The sequence below is a fragment of the Hordeum vulgare genome, chromosome 1H (assembly GCF_904849725.1).
Source record: "Hordeum vulgare subsp. vulgare chromosome 1H, MorexV3_pseudomolecules_assembly, whole genome shotgun sequence".
Classification (NCBI taxonomy): Eukaryota; Viridiplantae; Streptophyta; class Magnoliopsida; order Poales; family Poaceae; genus Hordeum; species Hordeum vulgare.
In genome coordinates, this window is record NC_058518.1 from 230,246,103 (window position 1) to 230,269,926 (window position 23,824).

The 23,824-nt window shown below is 51.4% G+C and overlaps 1 protein-coding gene across 1 annotated transcript; it reads left to right on the forward strand.

Moving 5' to 3' along the window:
• Positions 1-1,590: 1,590 nt before the first annotated feature.
• On the forward strand, positions 1,591-22,230 carry LOC123429333 (flowering locus K homology domain-like). Its single transcript, XM_045113387.1, has 7 exons — positions 1,591-1,692; positions 3,508-3,834; positions 4,450-4,681; positions 18,778-18,929; positions 19,685-20,410; positions 20,521-20,712; positions 21,723-22,230. The coding sequence occupies exons 2-7, from the start codon at positions 3,520-3,522 to the stop codon at positions 21,882-21,884; spliced, it is 1,779 nt and encodes a 592-aa protein (XP_044969322.1). The 5' UTR covers positions 1,591-1,692; positions 3,508-3,519; the 3' UTR covers positions 21,885-22,230.
• Positions 22,231-23,824: the final 1,594 nt, after the last annotated feature.

The window sequence follows — 23,824 nt, forward strand, 5'->3', positions numbered from 1 at the left end:
TAGACCGGGACAAAGTTCGTGGGATGCTTGCGATTCGGATCGCGAAGACGTTCAACTACATCAACCGAGTTTCTTAACGATTCCCGTTTAGTGATCTATAAGGGTATGTGGATCCGATCTCCCCTCTCGTAGATGACCATCACCATGATAGGTTTTGCTTGTGTGTAGGAATTTTTTTATTTCGCATGCAACGCTTCCTCATAGTAGGTACACATGTTGTTGCTAAAAAATCAACCTCAAGTTGCTCATTTTTTTAAGCACTAAGTTGGTTGCTGCGATGACTATGTATGAAATCATTCACCTCTAAAAATCCGCTTGCCGTTACACAAATCAGGAAATTAATCTATAAAAGTTGGTTTCTATCACATAGTCGGTTGCTTGCAAGTTTATCAACAATTGCGGCAAACCTTTAGAGTTTATAGCATAAATTATCAGCCAATAGTTGCTTACCATCCGAACTATGTTTCTTTAAACGAAGCAATCTATTTTGCTTGGCATTTGTTACTGTTTTCTATCCATGTACCAGGTCTATTTTCTTACATCACAACTTCCATGTGCACTATTTTTGCTTAACCATTGCACTACAATTGCCTACAAATCTGACAACAATTGCTATAAAACATCCGTAATTGACAACATCCGTTTGTAACAATACAGTTGCTCACCAGCCGCACTACTTTTGCTTAACTATCGCACTATAGTTGCTTAATTATCAATTTTTTCTTTAAAAAAAGGTACGTGTAACAATCCATACTGTCCTAAAGATTCAGGTTTAACAGATGGGAGGGTAGGAGAAGCACAATGAAAAAGAACGGGGATAAGAGTAAAAAGTCGCACCTCCTTCCTCTTGTTGACGACAACATATCTTTTTTATGTGTGTTACTACTGCTTTTGGAAGCAGTTTTCGATGCTCTAATGGTTTAGATCCATGACGATTTGGTCCTCACACGTAACTTGAGAGAGAAGAAGATGTGAGAGGGGGAAGGGGCAGGTGAAGAGATGAGGAGGTAGAGTCACGCGGTGGGGGGAGGGGAGCACGTGATTTGTGGGGAGGGATCATCTCAGCCTCTCAGTCGCGGGCGAGAAGCGCTTGGGGGTTGATCACGAGCGCAACTCGCTCTCCTTCCTTTTTTGTACGGGAAACCAGTACTTACCTAATCTAACCGGTTACCAGAAATCTTTATCCAACATTGAGTTGCTGCCTAGCCGTGTCCTTATAATTATATATTATCTAATATCAATATGCAAATTACATGCAATTTAGATCTTGCCAAATACTCTTAATGTGTTAGCAATTAATATGTTGTTTAAAAATATTATAAAATATTAACATGCATTGCCAGTAAAGAAAAGCAAAGCAATGTCTTGCATGCGATTGCCCTTTCAAAATATGGAAGTAGCGCAATTTTTATTTTTTTTTGAAAAAAGCCATTGACGTGATGATCGAATGGCTGTGAGGGCGTTCGTGGGACCTCTTCAAGTTTTTTTTAAGGGGAGACCTCTTAGAGTTATTATTATCATTAAAGAAAAATTGGGATCTTTGCACATGTGGGTCCCTACCAAAAACCTTCCCGGCCCCACCAACTCTAAACCCCCCAAACCCTCTCCACCCTCCTGCTCCGGCGTCGCCACCAACGAGCTCCACGCCTCCGCCGACGGGGCGCCGACCGCGCCGCCGGCCGCTGATTGAAGGTATGCGCCCCCCCCTCTCCCCGCTCCCGCCCCTCCCGATTCTGTGCGGCGCGTCCTCTGATTGGCATGGCTAGCGCAGCAGGCCTACATGGCGCTACGGTGTGGTCTCGGTTTCCTCGCGGGAATCACGGAGCTCCGTTCTGGGGACGAGTTGCGGGAGCTCGGCTTAGTTGTGATATTCTGATGCTAGAAGGAGGCCCCTTGTTTGGTATAATCGCTGGCTTTAGAGTGTGGGGTTTTAAGCTTGTTCTCATAGTGTTCGCACGCTGCTGCTTGAGATCGAGCGGTGTTAGACCTTTATCAAGTTATGTACTTGATCCTGTATTCTTTATTATGCCTCAGTTCTTGATTTCAGTCTCTATATCGGTAGAAATGTGATTGGCTTAACAGGAAAATCCTACTAGCTGTGACCCATTTATTCCTAGGTTCGTTTATATTGTTGCGCTTTTCTATCTATGCTAGTGGGAATGTGTGAAATGCATAAGTTTTCTTTTCAGTATTGTATTTGTCTTTATCATACGGGATGACCCGACCTTCTGAGATCGATGTAGATAACTTGTGTAATTCTGCAATTTCTTCGGCTTTTCACCCGTTCCCAGACGCAATGATTTGCAACCCGACGAAATTCGCAACACCACACACTTGCGTAAGGATCCTCCGAGCACAAGCAGTTCCCAATTCCCAGCGGAACAATAGCTGACGCCCAATTTTCAGTAGTAAATGCTCCCTATTGAAACAAACTTGGTGTATAGGAATTCAGATGAATGCTTGCGCGGTTCTCTGGAGTTTCACGATAGTCTTAAACGTTGTCTGACCTCCAAGCCACGATTTACAAGGGTATATAAAGACTTCTGGACGGTCAACATAAGGTTGGAGTCGAAAACAAACTGACCTATAACTTTCCTAACTCATATGACTCTGTTTTGGAAACTCAGATTAACACTGACATATTGTTTTGAAGATATCTACATGATCTCTTCGAGTCAAAGGCTAGCAGCATACAGTTTGGAAAGCACACAGATCCAGCTTTCCAAGTTGTATTTTTTTGGCCTTATTTGAAGCATGCATAAACATTCTGCACCTATTTCGGTTTTTGGACTTTCTGGCAGTCAAACCGAATCTCAAAAGGGAATACCGTGTTCCCATCTTGTGTTCTCGTCATTTGATGATGGCACCACTTGCCCCCACGTCTACTCGTGCACACCTTATTATTAGATGACAACATGTTCCACTCCTTGCTCATGTTCTCCGGTGCCTCGAACATGATCATGCAAAGATACAAGGATTTATGCAGTATAAAGTCCTCATCATTTAAATTGTCAAACTCAATTAAGAGAGAATTCAGCTGTTGTGATAGTAACTTGGCACGCAGGGCCGTACCCAGGTTCAACCATAGGGGTGCACAGGAGACCAGGTCCAAGAAATTTCCTTGCTACTCCCTCTGTCCCAAAATAACCGTCTCAACTTTGTACTAGCTCTAGTATAAAATTATACTAAGCTTAAGACACTTATTTTAGGACGGAGGGAGTATATGTCATGTATAGTATAGTGTGTGACACCCCGAAAAATTACATGTGGGACACCGGGTCTTTTTTCGCTAGGTCCACTCCTGTTGGCACGTGCTCTTGTTATTGGTCCAGTACATGGATCATTAGGTTTATCTTGAATAGCGACTTGATCAGCAACATGAGAAGATGGTAAAGAGCTAGGGATGCCCTCACCACTGTATGTTGTGATGCTTCAGTGCTACTGGGAATAGCTAAAGTGCATACAGTTTTTCACTATTGTATTTGTCTATCTTTTGTGATGCTTCAGTGCTTGGTGGGAATGGCTGAGATGCAGAGAAATTCAACAGAGCGGTGGGTTACTCAAATGGTCAGGAAATCTCAGAAGGAAGCTCTTGGGACTGTTAGGGGACAGGACATTACTGATGATGTAGGCCCTGGTGACCATACCACTTGCTCTGCTGATGAAAATAGGTACCCTGATTGGCCTGGAACTACAGTCTTCAGGATGCTAATTTCTGCGACAAAGCTTGGTTCAATAATTGGTTACAAAGGAGAGAGGGTTAGAAGACTGTGCGAGGAAACAAAAGCATGTATCCGTATAATAGGTGGTCATCTTGCGGGGGCAGAAAGAGCTGTAAGTTGCCGATTGAACAGATATCTTATTTCTACTCTGTACTTTTTGATCAACCTAAGGATTTAACCTAATTAATTGGAAAACACACCTTTGTATTCTTTTTTTGTCTAATATATGGTAGAATTTTCTTAATTGTTAGCATGTATATAAAAATCCAACATAGGTGTTTGTTGTCCATATACCTTGCATTATTTTCCGTTGCAACCAAGCCCTTTTTTGGATATTTAGACCAAAAGTGTTTCATGTTTACACTAAAATTTCTGGCCCCATCTGTCATGGCTTAACAATCAACTAGTAATTCATAATGGAGATGTGGACATTATTTTCTCAGCATGCTCTGTTAACACTTAACACTCTAGCATGGAACTGGCTGCTACAGATCAACTAATTCTTTAACTTAATGCTTAGCATTCCATCAATGCTGCATCTTGCCTTTTTTGGGTTTTATACCACACATTCTTTACTTATTTTCCTTTCTTAGTGTATATCAGCATACGGAAGAAGGCATGTTTTGCCATACAGTGGTCCTAAAGCCGATGGACTTCAGTTCATGCAAAGGAGACATGATTCGTCTTTCAGTTGTCCTAAAAATTATTTCACCTTTTTCATTGAAAGGTTATCATTTTCGCAACGGAGCAACCGGATGAATTAATACCTCCAGCTATGGATGCACTGTTGAGAGTATATCAGCACATAATTTATGATGATGGCTTAGACATGGGATCTGATAGTACAGTTGTGGCACGGATCCTTATACCAAGTGAACAGGCAATGAGCCTTATTGGGGAGCAAGGTGTGATGATATATTCTATCGAGGAAGCTTCCAAAACTAACATTTATGTCCTTGGTATGTTGTTTTTTCTGGTCTACCTGTAAACACACTTTTCCACATCCGCTGCTTCCTTGTATCCATACCATTGATTTGCCATAATGTACTAGTATCTGTGCATGTGATTCTGTTGATGATATGCACTTATGGAGTGAAACTGTTAATGTTTGTGTTATGACCGGTACAACGTACCAACGGAGGAGGCCCAATGGGCAGGGTTAGTTACGGGCTTAGCCCAAGTTATCTTAGCTATCTTAGGGTCCAAGTTATATTAGAGTCCAAGTTATAGTAGAGTCCAAGTTATATTAGAGTCCAAGTTATCTAAGGTTTAGTGGAGGCTGTCCTCCTTTATAAACACATGTACCCCTTCGATATTAAGCAGACAATAAACAATATTCTGTTGTTGTCTCCCTCAGGAGACGGGAGCCCCAAACCCTAGCCGCCTCTCTCTCTCTCTCTCACGCCGCGACGGCGCCCAACCGCCGGCGCCGGCGTCCCCAACCTCGCAGCCCGCACTTCCACCCCTACAACCTACGTCCGAGACCTGGTAGAATCCTAGCCTCTACCAATTTGGTATCAGGTAGCTTGGGTTCGATGAGTTTGTCGGACCTTCCCACCACCACCGCCGCCGCCACCACCGCCTTCCCCGCCACCTTGCAGCAGCCGCCGCCGCCGCACCAGTCGCCGCCGCCGGCCACCTCAGGTCCGGCCGCCTCCGGTACCGCGGCCCTGGCGGCCGAACCCGCCCCCGTCCTCTCCCCGGCGGGGATGTCCTCAGCGATCTGCGACCTCAACCTGGCGGTCTCGAACCTCCGGACTTTCCTCCAGGCTCCGTACACAACCCCGCCACCACCGCCTCCGCCGGCGGCGCCCTTCGCGCCCCAGGGCCTGCCAATCACCCAGGTCCGGTGGCCGCCGTCGTCGTCCCCGCTACCGACGTGGATCGACACGCCGACCTACACGACGGCGCCGCTACAGCCGACGGTGTTGCAGCCACCCGCCCCCACCTTCGGGGGGCTCGGCGGGTACACCGACCTGTACGCCGGGAGCTCCATGGTGCTGCAACACTCCTTCCGCCGCGCTGGGTCGTCACGAGGGCGCCTATGCAGCCTCGCCACACGTGCAGCAGCCGCCCCGCTTCACCAAGCTGGAGTTCGCCACCTACGACGGCACCGTCGACCCCCTGAACTGGCTCAATCAGTGCGATCAGTTTTTCAGGGGGCAGCGGACCATGGCGTCCGACCGCACGTGGATCGCCTCCAACCACCTCCGTGGCGCCGCCCAGACGTGGTACTACGCCCTCGAGCAGGACGAGGGCGGGATGCCTCCGTGGGAGCGCTTTTGCGACCTATGTCTCCTCCGGTTCGGCCCCCCATACGTGGGAGCCGAGCCGCCTGGCCGAGCTCGGTCGCCTTCCCTTCACCACCTTGGTGCAGGACTTCGCCGACCACTTCCAGACGTTGGCCTGCCATGCGCCTAACGTCACGGCTCGCCAACGCGCCGAGCTCTTCGTCGGCGGCCTTCCCGACCACATCCGCATCGACGTCGAGATGCGCGACCCCCAGGACCTGCAGACGGCCATGAATTACGCACGCGCGTACGAGCAGCGCGCCAACGCCCTGCAGTAGGCGTTCCCGGGGCGCGGCACGCGTCCCCCGCCCCGCCCCGCCCCGGCAGCCGCCACCCCGACACGCCCCGCCCTGCCGGCCACTACTGCGGCTGCCCCCGCGGCGACACGCACCTTCCGACGCTTGACGTCGGCCGAGCAGCTCGAGCGGCGCCGCAAGGGCCTGTGCTTCAACTGCGACGAGCCGTATCCGCCGGGTCATACATGCGCCCGCCTGTTCTACTTGGAGACCATCGACGACGCGGAGGTGGAGGCCCTCACCGCGGAGCTCGATGCCAGCACACTCTCCGAGGCCGGCGTCACGACCTACGGGCCGGTCGACGCGACCGCCTTCGTCGTCTCCCTTCATGCCATGGCTGGCATCAAGACGGCAAAGACGATGCTGCTTCCGGTGACGATCAACGGGGAGCGTCTCACCACGCTCGTGGACACGGGTTCGACGCACAACTTCCTGTCCGGGGACGCCATGCGTCGCCTCGCACTCCAACCGGCGGGCTCGGAGAAGTTCAGCGTCACCGTCGCCAACGGGGACCGCCTTGCTTGCCAGGGGGTGGCGCGGCAGGTTCCCGTCCTCATCGGCGACGAGCCGTTCTCCATCGACTGCGTCGACATCAACCTGGGCTGCTACGACTTCATCCTCGGCATCGACTTCCTGTCCACTCTCGGCCCCATCCTTTGGGACCTCGATGTGCTGTCCCTCATCTTCTGGCGTGAGGGCGGCCGTCGCGTTCAGTGGACAGGCATCGGCGGCTCCGGCACCGCGACCCCGCAGCTTCAGTTGATGGCGGCGGCACTGGACGAGGCGCATCCCCTCCTGGCCGACCTCCTGCAGCAGCAAAGCGACATCTTCGACGAGCCACAGGGCCTCCCTCCCGTGCGGCCCTGTGACCACCGCATCCACCTGCTGCCGGACACGGCACCTGTCGCCGTGCGCCCGTACCGGTACCCTCAGTTGCAGAAAGACGAGCTTGAACGTCAGGTGGCGGTCATGCTCGCGCAGGGCATCATCCGGATTTCGACATCGCCGTTCTCCGCCCCGGTGCTCCTTGTGCGCAAGCCCGACGGCACATGGCGCTTCTGCATCGACTACGGCGCCCTCAACGCCTTGACGTCCAAAGACAAGTTCCCCATCCCCGTCGTGGATGAGCTCTTGGACGTGCTACACGGAGCGCGCTTCTTCACCAAGCTCGACCTTCGCTCGGGCTACCATCAGGTGCGCATGCACCCTGACGACATCGAGAAGACGGCGTTCCACACTCACCATGGCCACTTCGAGTTCCTGGTGATGCCGTTGGGCCTCTCCAACGCGCCGGCGACCTTCCAGGCCCTGATGAATGACGTGCTCAGCCCATACTTGCGCCGCTTTGTGCTTGTTTTCTTTGATGACATTCTTATCTACAGTGCATCTTGGGTGGAGTACCTACAACACGTGGCCATCATCTTCAACGAGCTTCGAGCGCATCGTCTTCACCTCAAGCGCTCGAAGTGCTCGTTCGGCACGACCTCCGTCGCGTACCTGGGGCACGTCATCTCGGCGGACGGGGTAGCGATGGACGCGGACAAGGTCGCCGCTGTCGCCGCGTGGCCGACCCCGCGGTCACCGCGGGCGCTCGGCGGCTTCTTGGGCCTCGCCGGCTACTACCGGAAGTACATCCGGGACTTCGGCCTCATCGCCGCGCCACTGATGCGTCTCCTTCGACGCGACGCCTTCTCCTGGGACGAGGAGGCGACTACGGCATTCGAGGCTCTCCAGCGGGCGCTCACGACGGGACCCGTCCTCCAGATGCCGGACTTTGATATGCCGTTCGTGGTGGACTGCGACTCCTCTGGCATCGGCTTCGGCGCCGTCCTCCACCAGGGCGAGGGACCGCTCGCCTTCTTCAGCCGCCCCTTCGCCGCTCGCCATCACAAGCTCGCGGCGTACGAGCGTGAGCTTATTGGGCTGGTTCAGGCGGTGCGCCACTGGCGGCCTTATCTTTTGGGGCGGTCATTCCCTGTGCGCACGGACCACTACAACCTCAAGTTCTTGTTGGACTAGCGCCTCTCCACAGTTCCGCAACACCAGTGGATCAGCAAGCTCTTCGGCTTGGACTTCACCGTCGAGTACCGCCCCGGCCGTCTCAACACGGTCGCCGACGCCTTGTCCCGCCGCGACACTGAGGATGTTGCGGACGACGTCGCCATGGCTGGCACTATCATGTGCATCCACTCCGGGCCATCTTTCGCCTTCATCGACGACATTCGCCGGGCAACTTCGACGGCCGCGGATGCGCAGGGCCTGCGCCAGCGCCTTGACGCCGGCGAGCTGGACGCGCCCTGGCGCTTGGACGAGGGGCTGCTCCTACATGGCCGTCGCATCTTCGTGCCCGACCATGGCGACCTGCGCCACTAGGTCCTGACTTTGGCGCACTCTGCAGGGCACGAGGGCGTGCAGAAGACTCTCCATCGTCTCCGTGCTCATTTTTACATCCCCGGTGATGTCGCGATGGTCCGCGACTGGGTGCGGTCGTGCGTGACGTGCCAGCGGAACAAGACGGAGACACTACGACCCGCAGGTCTACTGCAGCCGCTGGACGTACCCTCCCAGGTGTGGGCGGATATTTCCATGGACTTCATCGAGGGCCTTCCCAAGGTGGGCGGTGATGGATAAGTCTATGTACTATGGTCTTTGTGGGGCTGCAGCACATAGTCCTTTTGGGGCTGCAGCACATGGTCCTTGTGGCTGTTAGGATAGAATCCTTGACCATCAAGGACTGGCAGTTAGGATAGCATCTTGGACTAGCATCTTAGCAGCATCTTAGACTAGCATCTTAGCATATGCTTGGCTGGCTAGCAGCCTATAAATATGTATCCCCAACCCCTCAGGTTGGCATGGCATTGTGTGAGAAATAAACGAACGAAAATTGTCCCAACTCTCCTAGTGTCATCCACAACTATCAATGCTCAGGCTGAAAGGTCTAACAAGTGGTATCAGAGCCTCGTTATCTTGTACCCTGAGCATTTCCTGCTCACCTCTCTCACCGGGAGCTGAGCAGCCTAAGCCGGTAGCAGCAGCTGCTCTGACTGCCCCTAGTTACCTCCCTCCCTCAGGACTGTCGAGCAGCAGCTCGTCAGCAACAGCCTCCTCTTCACGCAACAGCCCCCCTGCAGCGAGCCATGTCTGCAGGTCGCTCTCAGCACACGGCTACCTCGAGCATACGGCGCTGGCAGGAGGCCGAGCGCGCCGTGGCAGAGGAGCGTGAGCGAGCAGCTGTAGCAGCAGCTGCTCCGGCAGCAAGGGTGTCAAGGCTGGCTGCAGCGGAGCTGGCAGCAGCCAGAGCGGAGGTAGAAGCAGCCAGGGCGGAGGTAGAAGCAGCAGCAACAGCGGAGGCAGCACGTGAGGCTACAGCGGGTGCCAAGGCACTCCGCGTTGGTTCCGGCAGCTCCAACGGCTCCGCGCCTGCGGACGACGGCGCCGACGCAGACCGCGCCAAAGTGGCGCAAGAGCGGACAGCGCAGTGGGCAGCCGAGCACGCCCGCGCTCCAGGTGGAGGTGCGCACGGCGACGGCGGCTGCAACGACCAGGACCGCGGCCTCTACGAGGTCCGGACTGTGGTCAGGGATGTTGGTCCCATTGTTGGGTGGCCTACCCTCACTAAAACGAACTACGTCGAGTGGGCCGCGATCATGAAGATCAGGCTCTAGGTGCGGCGGCTGTGGGAGGCAGTCCAGGACAGCAACGTCGACCATCAAGAAGATCGACGGGCGCTGGACGCCCTCATCGCCGCAGTCCCGCCCGAGATGCAGTTCTCGCTTTCCAACAAGCGGACTGCCAAGGAGGCTTGGGACGCCATCGCCGCGGCACGCATCGGCAGCGACCGTGCTCGCAAGTCCACACTGCAGGCACTTCGTAAGGAGTGGGAGAGCCTGGCTTTCAAGCCAGGTGAGGACGTTGCTGACTTTGCTCTCCGTCTCAACACTCTACTGCAGAAGATGGTGAAGTTCGGCGATGCCACCTACACCGAGGAGAGAGCTGTCGAGAAGCTTTTCTGGTGCATTCCCGAGAAGTACAAGCAGATGGCTCGCTCGATCGAGTCTTTGCTGGACCTCTCCACAATGACGATCGAGGAGGCGATAGGTCGCCTCAAGGTCGTCGACACCGACGAGCCACAGCCTCCCTCAGGGCCCATCACCACCGGCGGGAAGCTGCTCCTAACTCGGGAGCAGTGGGATGCCAGCCTTGGTGACAAGAAGAAGGGGGAGCCTTCTTCCACGACGGGCGGCCGCAAGTGCGGCAAGCAGCGCAAGGCGCGAAGGGGCGGCAAGGCACAAGGACGTGCCGAAGGTGACGCCCGCGGAGGCGCCAAGGACGGCGTCGCTGGCAAGCCCAAGCCGGCATAGGACAACAGCTGCCACAACTGTGGCCGGCTTGGCCATTGGGCCAATGAGTGTCGACAACCACGACAAGGCCAGGCTCACGTCGCACAGGCGGCGGAGGAGGAGACGGCTCTGTTCATGGCGCATGCAAGCATCGAGCTACCTTCAGCGACACCAGTCGCAAAGGCTCCCCTCCACCTCGACGAGCCGAAAGCACACGCTCTTCTCGGCGATGGCTCCGGGAAGGACAAGACTGCGGGGTGGTGCCTCGATACCGGCGCCACCCACCACATGACCGGTCGAAGGGAATTCTTCGCCGAGCTCGACTCCGACGCGCGAGGCTCCGTCAAGTTTGGGGATGCCTCAGCTATGGAAATTAAGGGCGTCGGCTCCGTCATCTTCACCACCAAGACGGGAGAGCACCGGCTGCTCACCGGTGTCTACTACATCCCTGCGCTAAGGAACTCCATCATCAGCTTGGGACAGCTGGATGAGAACGGCTCACGCGTGCTGATTGAGCATGGGGTCCTACGCATCTGGGATCGCCAGCGTCGCCTTCTCGCCAAGGTACCCAGAGGTGAAAATCGACTCTACGTCCTTGATGTGCAGGTGGCACAACCGGTCTGTCTCGCTGTCCGTCGGGACGACGAGGCGTGGCAATGGCGTGAGCGCTTTGGGCACCATCATTTTGAGGCCCTGAAGCGTCTAAGTGCCAAGGAGATGGTGCGAGGCCTGCCATGCCTCGACCATGTGGAGCAGTTCTGCAACATCTGTGTGCTGACGAAGCAGAGACGACTCCCCTTTCCCCAGCAGGCGAGTTTTCGGGCCAAGGAGAGGCTGGAGCTCGTGCACGGAGATCTGTGCGGCCCGGTGACGCCAGCCACACCAGGAGGTCGACGCTACTTCCTGCTGCTCGTCGACGACCTCTCTCGCTACATGTGGGTGATGGTCCTCGGCAGTAAGGGAGAGGCGCCGGACGCCATCAGGCGTGCGCAGGTTGCTGTGGAGGCGGAGAGCGGCCGCAAACTGCGCGTGTTGCGCACTGACAACGGTGGCGAATTCACGGCGGCTGAATTCGCGTCGTACTGCGCTGATGAGGGCATCCAGCGCCACTACTCCGCGCCGTACAGCCCGCAGCAAAACGGCGTCGTCGAGCGGCGCAACCAGACGGTTGTGGGGATGGCTCGGGCTCTCCTCAAGCAGAGAGGGATGCCGGCTATTTTCTGGGGAGAGGCGGTGCTAACGGCCGTCTACATCCTCAACCGCTCGCCTACTAAGGCACTCGACGGCAGGACGCCGTACGAGGCCTTGCATGGGCGGAAGCCGGCGGTCTCTCACTTGGGGGTCTTTGGCTGCCTTGCGTTCGCCAAAGAGCTCGGCCACATCGGCAAGCTCGACGACAGGAGTACTCCGGGAGTCTTCATCGGCTATGCGGAGGGCTCAAAGGCCTACCGCATCCTCGACCCAGAGACACAGCGTGTGCGCACGGCGCGAGACGTCGTGTTCAATGAAGGGCGAGGGTGGAAATGGGACAAGGCGGTGGACGACGGCTCGACGCCGACGTATGACGACTTCATTGTCGAGTACGTCCACTTCAAGGAAGCTAGGGGAGCAAGCAGCTCCTCTTCGCCGAGCACGTCTACCCCAGCCCCCAAAACTACATCGACTCCGGTGCCTGCTACGCCGACGGCACCACAACCGGCGACGCCGCATACTCCAGCCCCGACAGTCACCACTCCGGGCTCGTCTTCATCAGCACCAGCTCACGCAGAGCACAACCCGATGAAGTTCGCTTCCCCGCTCACTCACGACGAGGAGCGCATCGACGCGTATCATAGCGGCGAACCGCTACGGTATCGTACGATGGATAATCTACTCGGCGACCAGCCGGTGCCGGGACTGGTGCCACGCAACCTGGAGGCGCAGCTACAACTCGCGTGTGAGGACGGCGAACCTCGGTCTTTTGCAGAGGCCGAGAAAGACGCGGCATGGCGCGCCACGATGCAGTTGGAGATGGATGCGGTCGAGCAGAACCGCACCTGGGAGCTCGCTGACCTCCCTCGTGGTCACCGCGCAATCACCCTTAAGTGGGTGTTCAAGCTGAAGAGGGATGGAGCCGGCGCCATCATCAAGCACAAGGCTCGCTTGGTGGCTCGAGGCTTCTTGCAGCAGGAAGGAGTCGACTTCGACGACGCTTTCGCTCCCGTGGCACGGATGGAGTCCGTGCGACTTCTCCTTGCGCTAGCTGCCCAGGAGGGCTGGCGTGTCCATCACATGGATGTCAAGTCGGCATTCCTCAACGGCGACTTGAAGGAGGAAGTCTATGTGCATCAGCCACCGGGATTTGCGATCCCTGGCCAGGAGGGCAAGGTACTCCGCCTGCGTAAGGCTCTCTACGGCCTACGGCAGGCACCTAGGGCGTGGAACGCCAAGCTGGACTCCACGCTAAAGAAGATGGGCTTCGAGCAAAGCCCGCATGAGGCGGCCGTCTACCGACGGGGCAGTGGAGGTAATGCCCTGCTGGTGGGCGTCTATGTTGACGACTTGGTGATCACCGGCATCAAAGATGCAGAGGTGGCGGCGTTCAAGGAAGACATGAAGGCCACCTTCCAGATGAGTGATCTGGGGCTCCTCCCCTTCTATCTAGGGATCGAGGTGCACCAGGATCACTCCAGGATCGCGCTTCGACAGTCCGCCTACGCCAAGCGCATCGTTGAGCTAGCTGGGCTCACCGACTGCCACCCAGCTCTCACTCCGATGGAGGAGAGGCTGAAACTGAGCCGCGACAGCACGACGGAGGAAGTGGACGCTACGCAGTACCGACGCCTTGTGGGGAGCCTTCGCTACCTCGCCCACACACGGCCGGACTTGGCATTCTCCGTCGGCTATGTCAGTCGGTTCATGGAGCGACCGACGTCGGAGCACCAGCAGGCAGTGAAGAGAATCGTCCGCTACGTGGCAGGGACCCTCGACCACGGCCTCCACTACCCTAGGTGTCCGGGGGCGGCACACTTCGTCGGGTACAGGGACAGCGACCACGCCGGCGACATCGACACCAGCAAGAGCACGAGCGGGATCCTCTTCTTCCTCGGCAAGTGTCTCGTGAGCTGGCAATCGGTCAAGCAGCAGGTGGTGGCCCTGTCCAGCTGTGAGGCCGAGTACATAGCGGCCTCCACCGCCTGCACTCAGGCACTCTGGCTTGCTCGATTGCTTGGTGATCTCCTCGTCCGAGACACTAGAACGGTGCAGCTCCTGGTGGACAGCAAGTCCGCCCTGGCCCTGGCAAAGAACCCCGTTTTTCATGAGCGGAGCAAGCACATCCGATTGAGGTATCACTTCATCCGCAGCTGCTTGGAAGAAGGGAGCATCGAGGCGAGCTACATCAACACCACGGACCAGCTCGCAGACCTGCTCACCAAGCCTCTTGGGAGGATCAAGTTCCTCGAACTCTGCTCCAGGATTGGGATGATTCGACTCTCCCACAAGACGACGTACAAGACTTAGGGGGAGAATGATGGATAAGTCTATGTACTATGGTCTTTGTGGGGCTGCAGCACATAGTCCTTTTGGGGCTGCAGCACATGGTCCTTGTGGCTGTTAGGATAGAATCCTTGACCATCAAGGACTGGCAGTTAGGATAGCATCTTGGACTAGCATCTTAGCAGCATCTTAGACTAGCATCTTAGACTAGCATCTTAGCATATGCTTGGCTGGCTAGCAGCCTATAAATATGTATCCCCAACCCCTCAGGTTGGCATGGCATTGTGTGAGAAATAAACCAACGAAAATTGTCCCAACTCTCCTAGTGTCATCCACAAATATCAATGCTCAGGCTGAAAGGTCTAACAGGCGGCAAGTCCGTCATCCTCACGGTGGTTGACCGCTTCTCCAAGTACGCGCACTTCATCGCCCTGGGTCATCCATATACAGCCGCCTCCGTGGCGCGTGCCTTCTTCGACGGCATCGTCCGCCTCCACGGTTTTTCTTCGTCCATCGTCAGCGATCGTGATCCCGTGTTCACGGGACATGTCTGGCGGGATCTCTTTCGACTGGCGGGCGTGAAGCTCCGCATGAGCACGACGTTCCACCCTCAGACAGACGGCCAATCCGAGGTGGTCAACAAGGTGATCACCATGTACCTGCGTTGTGTTACTGGTGATCGTCCACGAGCTTGGGTGGACTGGTTGGCGTGGGCGGAGTACTGCTACAACACCTCCTATCACTCCGCCTTGCGCACCACGCCTTTCGAGGTGGTCTACGGGCGCCCACCTCTGGCGATGCTCCATTACGAGCCTGGGACGGCTCGGTCCGAGACGGCGGGCAACTTACTCCGCACCCGCGACGACATTCTGGCTAAGGCGCGCCAGCGTCTTCTCCAAGCACAACATCTGGCCCGGAAGTACTACGATGCTCATCATCGTGAGGCGGAGTTCGCGGTGGGCGATTGGGTGTGGCTGCGCCTCCTCCACAGGACCACGCAGTCTCTGGACCCGTGCTCCAAGCGCAAATTGGGACCTCGCTACGCCGGTCCCTTTCGTGTGCTGGAGCGTGTCGGCACACTCGCATACCACTTGGAGCTGCCAGCTGGTTCTCGCCTCCACCACGTCTTCCATGTCGGCTTACTGAAGGCCTACCGCGGGGACCCTCCTGCAGCGACGCCGACCCTTCCTCCTACTTCGGATGGCCGCCTCCTTCCAGCTTCCGCACAGGTGGTGAAGGTGCTGCAGGCGCAACAGCGTCGCAGCGTCTGGCATGTCTTGGTACAGTGGACCAGCCTGCAAGAGGAGGAAGCGACTTGGGAGAAGCTCGACGATTTCCGCCAGCAGTTTCCAGATGTTCAGCTCAAGGACGAGCTGTTTGAGAAGGTGGGGAGAGATGTTATGACCGGTACAACGTACCAACGGAGGAGGCCCAATGGGCAGGGTTAGTTACGGGCTTAGCCCAAGTTATCTTAGCTATCTTAGAGTCCAAGTTATAGTAGAGTCCAAGTTATAGTAGAGTCCAAGTTATCTAGGGTTTAGTGCAGGCTGTCCTCCTTTATAAACACATGTACCCCTTCGATATTAAGCAGACAATAAACAGGGAGACGGAAGCCCCAAACCCTAGTCGCCTCTCTCTCTCTCTCTCACGCCGCGACGGCGCCCAACCGCCGGCACCGGCGTCCCCAACCTCGCAGCCCGCACTTCCACCCCTACAACCTACGTCCGAGACCTGGCAGAACCCTAGCCTCTACCAATTTGTCAATAAGGAACATGAATTGTGGCTTACTTAAGCATATACTACCTCTGTACCAAAATATAAGACGTTTTTGTGGTTCAATTTAAACTGCAAAAACGTCTTATATTTTGGTCGGATGTCATTAGTTTGCTTGGCATCTCTGTTGGGGCAAAGCTGAAATTCGGTAAACATATGATGTTTTGTTGCTTTTACATTAGTATATTTTCTCAAACAAGGTTGCATGTGTCAATCATAGACTGAAAAGCAGTTCTGAAATGTTTTTTAGCTGTAGTAATGGTTTGTGCCTTAATGATATATATGTGTGCTACTGGAAAATGTTGGTTTTGCTTCCCTATTAGTTTGGTTATGGAGAAATCAGTCATAGAGAAGTACAAGATGGCAAAGAAGGCCGCAAAGCGAGCTGTGAGTGAAGCAAGGGGTCGGGCGTATGAGGACCTCTACCAACGGTTAGACACGAAGGAAGGCGAAAGGGACATCTATAAGATGGCGAAGATCCAAGAGAGGAAGATGAGGGATGTTGACCAAATCAAGTGCATCAAGGACGGAGCAGACCAACTCTTGGTGAAGAACGAGGAGATTAAGCATAGATGGCGGGATTACTTTGACAAGCTGTTCAATGGGGAGAGTGAGAGCTCTACCATTGATCAGGACGACTCCTTTGATGATACTAGCAGGCGTTTTGTGCGGCGAATCCAGGAGTCGAAGGTCAAGGAGGCTTCAAAGAGGATGAAAGGAGGCAAGGCGATGGGCCCTGATTGTATCCCCATTGAGGTGTGGAGAAGCCTCGGGGACATAGCGATAGTATGGCTAACCAAACTTTTCAACCTCATTTTTCGGGCAAACAAGATGTCAGAAGAATGGAGACGGAGTATATTAGTACCAATCTTCAAGAACAAGGGGGATATTCAGAGTTGTACTAATTACCGTGGAATTAAACTGATGAGCCATACAATGAAGCTATGGGAGAGAGTTATTGAGCACCGCTTAAGAAGAATGACAAGCGTGACCAAAATCAGTTTGGTTTCATGCCTGGAAGGTCGACCATGGAAGCCATTTTCTTGGTACGACAACTTATGAAGAGATATAGGGAGCAAAAGAAGGACCTGCATATGGTGTTCATTGACTTGGAGAAGGCCTACGACAAGATACCGCAGAATGTTATGTGGTGGGCCTTGGAGAAACACAAAGTCCCAGCAAAGTACACTACCCTCATCAAGGACATGTACGATAATGTTGTGACAAATGTTCGAACAAGTGATGGCGGCACTGATGACTTCCCGATTAAGATAGGACTGCATCAAGGGTGAGCTTTGAGCCCTTATCTTTTTGCCTTGGTGATGGATGAGGTCAGAAGGGATATTCAAGGAGATATCCCATGGTGTATGCTCTTTGCGGACGATGTGGTGCTAGTCGATGATAGTCGGACGGGGGTCAACAGGAAGTTGGAGTTATGGAGGCAAACCTTGGAATTGAAAGGTTTTAGACTTAGTAGGACTAAAACCGAGTACATGAGGTGCGCTTTCTGTACTACAATGCACGAGGAGGAGGAGGACGTAAGCCTTGATGGTCAGGTGGTGCTTCAGAAGGATACCTTCCGATATTTGGGGTCAATGTTGCAGAAGGATGGGGATATCGATGAAGATGTGAACCATCGAATTAAAGCCGGATGGCTGAAGTGATGCCAAGCTTCTGGCATTCATTGTGACAGGAGGGTGCCACAAAAGCTAAAATGCAAGTTCTATAGGACGGTGGTTCGACCCACAATGTTGTATGGCGCTGAGTGTTGGCCGACTAAAAGGCGACATGTGCAACAGTTAGGTGTGGCAGAGATGCGCATGTTGAGATGGATGTGTGGCCACACAAGGAAGGACCGAATCCGGAATGATGATATACGAGATAGAGTTGGGGTAGCGCCAATTGAAGAGAAGTTTGTCCAACATCGTCTGAGATGGTTTGGGCATATTCAACGCAGGCCTCCAGAAGCCCCAGTGCATAGCGGACGGCTAAAGCATGCGGATAATGTGAAAAGAGGTCGGGGTAGACCGAACTTGACATGGGAAGAGTCCGTAAAGAGAGATTTGAAGGATTGGAGCATCACCAAAGAACTAGCCATGGACAGGTGTGCGTGGAAGCTTGCTATCCATGTGCCAGAACCATGAGTTGGTCGCGAGATCTTATGAGTTTCACCTCTAGCCTACCCCAACGTGTTTGGGACTAAAGGCTTTGTTGTTGTTGTATGGAGAAATCAGTCAAGTTGCTAGTGAAGGCGGAAGAAGATAGTTCAATCAATGTAGACCAAGAGTCTACTTGTATAATTTGCACCTGTAGTCATCTATATGTAGAGTGTTTCTATAGAGTACAATATGTACTTCTAGTTTTAAGTCCTACCAACCATCCAATCATGTATCCTTTGATTTTTGTGTAACTGATTTGCTTGACTTGTGTGTTAGTACTGTCACCAAAAGATTGCCCGTGAATGCTACGGTTCTACAATGAGTTCACTAAATAAGAGAATAATATATCTATTAAAAATGAGATGAATTACGTTTTCCACTGCATCCATCATTTAGGCAAAAGTGGGTTTCACCCTTATGCCGAGCTCACTCTTATTTGAACAGAAAGTTGCTATTACCTCGAGTTACTATCTTTCCAATACGATGATAAGCAGTTTCAATATGACATTCTTCCAGTTGATGTCTTTTGGATTATATACTACCTCCGTTCATAAATAAGTGATGTGGTTTTAGTTCAAACTGAACTAAAACCACCGTCACTTATTTAGTTATTTATGAAAAGAGGGAGCATTTATTTCGGTGGTTATTCTTTGGTTTATTGTTCAGCATCCAGTGTCCTTTAGCCAGTATGTCATTCCTTGCGTGCTTTGACCATGCAGATTGCGACTTGCCGCCTGTTGCACTTGAAGAAGATAGGATTGTTGAAATATGGGGACAAGCTGCACGAGTGCGGAAGGCTTTGGAACTTGTTGCTTCTCATTTGAGGAAGTACCTGGTTGATCGAAGTGTTATCCCATTGTTTGACCCTCATGTAAGTAGTTGCCACTGTTTTGAACATTACTCTTGTAACAGCCATGCGAAAGCTATGGTAGATTCTTTAAGGGTGGAAAGTGGTAGTGGATAATCCGAAATATCTGACATTTGTATTCGAAAAAAATGCATATTCTTATCTGAAACATCCACGTCCAAACTAAAATGGAAATGGAAATGGAAGATATCCGGGTTTATTTTACATATACAAATACAAATGTGGTACAGGATTTCGACACAAATATGAATATGGAAGTGCATATATCTGTATCTGAATAAAATTCCATGAGCTAATTCAAGCAATTCTAGCCCTAATATGCCAATTATCCAATATAAAAGCCTAATAAGTTGTCAAACTTTTTTGTATGATTAAACTTAGAAATTATTATTAAACTTAGAAATGGAAATGGAAGATATCCGGGTTTATAATAGTATTTATTCATTAACATGTCTATCATTAACTTGTTATATGTTTCAAGTTGATTATTTTGTGTCACATAGCTATTGACTCATTTCATTTAACTAATATGTCGCTAACTCGCTATTATTCGTATTTGTTCCGAATTGTGTAAACATCCGATATGTATCCGTACTCGAGTAAAATCTGATCCGCATTCGTATCTGATAACATTTCTATTCGCATTCGTATTTGTTTTGAAAATATGAAACCCGAAGTGTTAAGAGCACTATCCGATCCGTTTCCACCGCTTTCTACCCTACCCAATATTTGATTCAGAGGAACTTTTATATCTTCAGGTGCCTTTGTCGAAGTTACACGCAGAAATGCCCCCATGTCATTACAGTGACCATCCTGAGGGAATGCCCCCACTTTACTACAGTGACCATCCTGAAGTCCCTCTGGAAGCAGTTAGTCCACTCTGCCATTCTGAGGATCATCAGCATGAACCCCAATGGACTGAAACTTACTATACGAGATGCAGGAATCCTGTGGAAGCTCCTACCTCTTTTGGAAGATATCGATCAGTGACACCTCCACGTCATGGTATAAGTGTGTATAGACAAGAAACATCTTCACCACCCATGGAAACATACCTATCAGCTCCTATTGAATTAGGTTCACACCACAACCTGACAGCATATGAAATACGAGCAACTTCACCAATCGGTGCATCAGCTACTGTTGAAAGAATACGCTCCCTTATATCTGTGCATGGTCACCAAGCACACCCACTGAGGAAGACATGTCAATCAGCTACAATTGGAAAACGTCCACACCTGGGAATATCATTATATGGAAGTGAATCTCATACCAGCAGGGTATCTCCATCCGCAGCTGCTGATCTACCAACAACTCGTGGTATGTCTGAATATGAACTGCAAGCATCTCAATCATTGAGCATGTATCCACCAGCCACTGTGGAAAACCTTCTGCATTATCGTGTGTCTGCGTGTGGCCCAGAAGCACCTTCACATGTGCTTGTGCGTCCATTAACTAGTAAATCACCAGCAATCACTGCACAGGTTTGTATAATTTTTGTTGTAGAGTTTCTGAGATTTCCTACATGTTTTGTTTTTCTTCACAACAATAATTAGTATATATTTGTGATGGTGGATTATTTGACATTTGACAGGTTACTGAAAAGATGCAAGTTCCAATTATCTATGCTGAAGCTGTGATCGGCCCGACTGGTGCAAGAATTGATTACATTCGCCGCGCTAGCAGATCGAGCATCTTGATAAACGATTTGGAGGAGGATGTAATGTCTATTGAAATCAATGGAAGTTCTGCAACAGATGTTCAGACTGCAGAGCAGCTGATAAAGGTAACAGTGTCTTCTCTAAGAAATTGTACTTCTTTTGTGTAACAGTTTTATCTTTTAGGTAGGACTTCACCTTGTTATGGTAGGGAAATTCTTGTGGTTGACTCTGTGGTTTTGTATGTAAAGCATAAGGTGCTGCTTCCAATCCTTTCTTTGGTGAAGAACTGAAGATTACTTCTCTTAATTAGATGCCTGTGTTTGGTGTCTACTGTCTAGAGCTCAGTCAGTCCTCTTGATCATCTGGGAATAGAAGCCATGCTAGTTTTCTTCAAATCCTTACTGACCCGGTCTGAATGCATGGCTAAACAGGCCCGGTGAATACTTCTGGTAGACTATTTCTTCAACTAAATGGTTTCTTTTGGGTAAATTGGTTCAGATGCAGTGTCGGTTTTAGATAACATCAACAAACTTCTCCGCCTCTTTTGCTATCTCTACAATATATTCCTTAATAGTTAGTTTCAGCTATACTTTTCCACTACTCATGTACATAAAAATACACTAGTTAAAGTACTCCATTCTATAGTTAATGTTTGAAATTAAAACTTTGGCATTAGAAACAGATCATCATTTTTCAATTGTGACCATTATAATAAAATGGTGCTGGCTCCCATTTACACCCTCTATTCCTAAATATAAAGCCAAAACGACCTATATTTAGGAACATAGGTAGTACTTGTTTTTCTATCACATCTTGCCTTTTGCGCTCTAGTGTCCTCGGTGGCAAATCTACCAGGGGGCTTCGACAGGCTCGAGGCCCCCCTCCAAAAATTGAAAAATAAAAATTACTAGTATCCCTGTCAAAATTTTGACCTTATTTGCACTAAAGAATTGGTATTTTTTGACTTTTTCTACACACCGTTAGTTTTGACCCCTTCATTTTCTTTCAAGATTCGCCACGAGTGTCCTACTGCTGTTATGTTGGGACTCGAAAATGTGTTGCTTTTGCATCAAATTTTACCTTACAAACATCGTTGTTGCCCTTGTGCTCCCTTGACGTCTGTGTTCCTTTCCAGAACTTCATGGCTGAAGCTGCCGCTGCTTCCCCTGGTCATAAGTTTGACTCCATTCCACCATATTTGCCTGCACCAAGATCTCCTCAACCTGATATTCTAAGGACTTCATACATTGAGAAAGAAAGTGGCGTGGCAGAGCAGCAGCTCCAAACGATTTACTGAAAATTCCCCAGTTTCAGTTCTGCACATACTCCCGATACAGGAAATTCCGTGAGAGTATATTCACCAAAAGTTTTGGTACTCGTCCTGAGATGATCCTATTTTTCCTTCCGAGATTCGTTATGAGAATTGTATCTAAACTGTGTGTTATCCGTGAGTGACAGAGGCTATGCTATAGGACTAGACTAGACAGCTTGGTTAATTTGGATGGATACATGATGTAAAAGAGAGGCGTGAAGATGTCTGAGCTTTTGAGGCAGAATAGTCGCAGACCAGTTTCTGTTTAGAAACGCAGGACAAACAAACTATGTGGCAGTATTATATAATTCAAATCAAATTCACTTGCAAATTAAGAGCAACTCTATCGGAGTCGCCAAAAGGAGCTGATTGGCAAAATAATCGCTTTAATGTCAAAAATACTGGATATAACCTATTGTTCTAGTGAAAACAACTTTCGGTATCCTTAGTAGCGCCATCGTAATCAAGCGAGTGAGGCGTACGTCATCTCTATAGCCAAGCTGGACGTACAACCGACATCATCCATGGTACGTGACATTTTGATCAAAAGAGGACAGATTTGAGATTTTTTCTAGAAGAGGTCAATTATAGATTATGTTTTAGTTACACGTAACCAAAAAAAGGTCAGTTTAAGATTTTTCTAAAATGAGGTCAATTCTAGATTATGTTTTAGTTATAGGTCAGAACAGTAAAATTGTCCTGGGAAGAGGCTAGTTCTATGGTAGGAAGGTAAGAGAGGCAGCCTAGTTCTATGGTTGGAAGGTTTCACGAGGGGGTTGCACAGTCGTTGGCTTTGAGTCGTGCGCAACTCCATGGAATTGTGGCGGCCTAGTTCTATGGTAGGAAGGTCAAGGGAGGCAGTCTAGTTCTATGGTTGGAAGGTTTCGGGAGGGGTTGCACACGAGTGCACAACTTCATGGAATCGTCTCTCGAACTCCTGGCCGAGATCGATCAAGTGGTGCGTGACTCCTCAGCCTCGAGTCTAGTAGCGGCTTGGGGGCTAGGCCCAAGAGCTCTAGGGCCCTCCCGTTGAGTTTATTCAAATGAATGTGTTATGAGACTACATGCCCATGGGGGATGTCGTGGGTATAAGTCTCACAGTAGATGTGTAGGGTACGAAAAGGATGGATAGAACCTTAGCTACGGCAAGGTTATATGAGTTCAGACCCCTCTGCGGTGGAGGTAACAGCCCTACGTCTCAGTGCTCCGGGAGCTTGTTGTCGAGTGGAATATGGAATACAACGAGTTGCTAACCCCTGCACCAGTGGGGCAGGGTGGCTTATATAGAGTGCGCTGCCCTCCACAACGGTTCGGTGCACAGGGATGGAGTAGTGGCGAATAAATGCCTACGTTACAGGTAACGTACGTCTTAAATGCTAATAAAGGCGTGTGGAAACGTATGACCGTTTCCCCCCAGGGGGGTTACGATGCACAGAGTGGAATCCAGTCGGTTAGTTTGATATACTCCGAATGCTCGTCTTCGACTGGATGGTCGAATATCTGTTACCGACTGGATGATGGGAACTTCTTAGTTCAGTCGAAACTGACTAAGTGCCTTGTCCCTTATGAAGGATAGTCCTTGGGTAGGACCTACAGGGCAGGCCTATGACCCTATCCTAGGACTATAACCCCATCATTAGTCCCCGAATGGATTGGGGTTGGAACGACGAAGCGATGCTTGAAGTTTGAATCCGACTGGTACGGATGTGACTTTGACGTTGCTTGCCTTGATCCATTTTATCTTTTCTGACCAACGATCCGAGTGGAAGTATTTGTGAAACAAACTGTCGGAAACCGAGTGCTTCCGTGGTATCTTCTGACGTGACCAGTCAACTGACAGCGGCGGATTTTCCGGGATCCTCAAATTTCGGTCACCGCGCGCTCAGCGGGGATGACGCCATCGCGCTCGAGTAGCGCCTGACGCC